Source organism: Orycteropus afer, unplaced genomic scaffold (assembly GCF_000298275.1).
Source record: "Orycteropus afer afer isolate SDZICR_OR568_19922 unplaced genomic scaffold, OryAfe1.0 scaffold00034, whole genome shotgun sequence".
NCBI classification, from domain to species: domain Eukaryota; kingdom Metazoa; phylum Chordata; class Mammalia; order Tubulidentata; family Orycteropodidae; genus Orycteropus; species Orycteropus afer.
The window spans coordinates 15,127,430-15,128,494 of NW_006921621.1; the positions used below are offsets into that span (position 1 = coordinate 15,127,430).

General features: G+C 62.7%; 1 protein-coding gene across 1 annotated transcript in view; it reads left to right on the forward strand.

Annotated features, from left to right (window-relative positions):
- The first annotated feature begins 933 nt into the window (after positions 1 to 933).
- ZNF318 (zinc finger protein 318) overlaps positions 934 to 1,065 on the forward strand; it is a 32,527-nt gene continuing 32,395 nt past the window's right edge. Inside the window, exon 1 of the mRNA XM_042780323.1 lies at positions 934 to 1,065. This exon is cut by the window's right edge and continues 55 nt beyond it. Within this exon, the coding sequence (XP_042636257.1) occupies positions 934 to 1,065 (132 nt within the window).

Sequence of the window (1,065 nt, forward strand, 5' to 3'; positions counted from 1 at the left end):
CTGGAAAATAGGCCATTGCTGTTGTGCTACTTCCATGGTAACCAGGGCTTGGGTGGGCGCTATTGCCCAGGTGGTAACCTCCAAAATAGCTGACATTTTGGAAGCTATTTTTATAACCATTTATCATCGCCACACAAGGCGCCCTGTTGGCTCAGTGGTTAAGCGCTCTGCTGTAAACCGAACTCACCCAGTGGCTCCTGGAGAAATATGTGGCAGTCCGCCCTCATAAAGATTTAGGGAAACCCTATGGGGTAGCTCTAATCTATTTCACAAGGTCGCTATGAGTTGCAATCAACTTGACAGCAATGGTTTTGGTTTTGGTTCGTATTGTTTCCACATAAGGTCGCTGAGTCGCAGCAGACTGAACGACACTTAACTGCTTCCACACAAGCCAGAGCTGGGGAACAAGGAAAGTGAAAAGATGTTCCCACTGTCCCGAGGCCCCGGTGAGCCTAGGAAGACCTCTCTCCGCTCTCGCTTATCTTTTCTTTTCCGCCTCAGGCCGCCCCACGTCGCCCAGCGCCAAGTCTTCAGGGTCACGTGGTCATGTGGGGAGGGGAGGTGGGCGGCTCAGCAGCCGCCATCTTGCCAGTCTGGGGCGGAGCGTGCAGAGCGCAGGTCGCGCGCTTCATTTCCCCGCCCCCTCGCTCAGCCTCGCGCGGCCTTCCGCTCTTCTCCACCTCTCTCCTGGCCCTGTGAGTGGAGGAGCCGGGAACCCCGCGGGTGCGCGGCGGGGGTGGGGTAGCAAGCGCGTGCTCGCGCCCTCCAACCGCCAGCCGCATCTGGGGGCGCGCTCGGCCGGGCCCCAGGGGCGGTGCGGGGCTGAGGGGAGGGAGCTGCTCCAGCTGCGGGGGCGGTGCGCGGCGGCTGCAGCGGCAGCGGCGCGCTCGGACGCCGGCGGGTCGGAACGCGGTGGTGGCCGCTGCTGCAGCCATGTACCGCAGCAGTGTCCGCTCTTCTGTCTCTTCGCACCGGCCTAAAGACAGCGGCGGGGGCAGCTCGCGCACCGGCCGCAACTCCGGCTCTTCCTCAGGCCCGGCGCGCCGCGCCTCTCCGCCGCCCTCT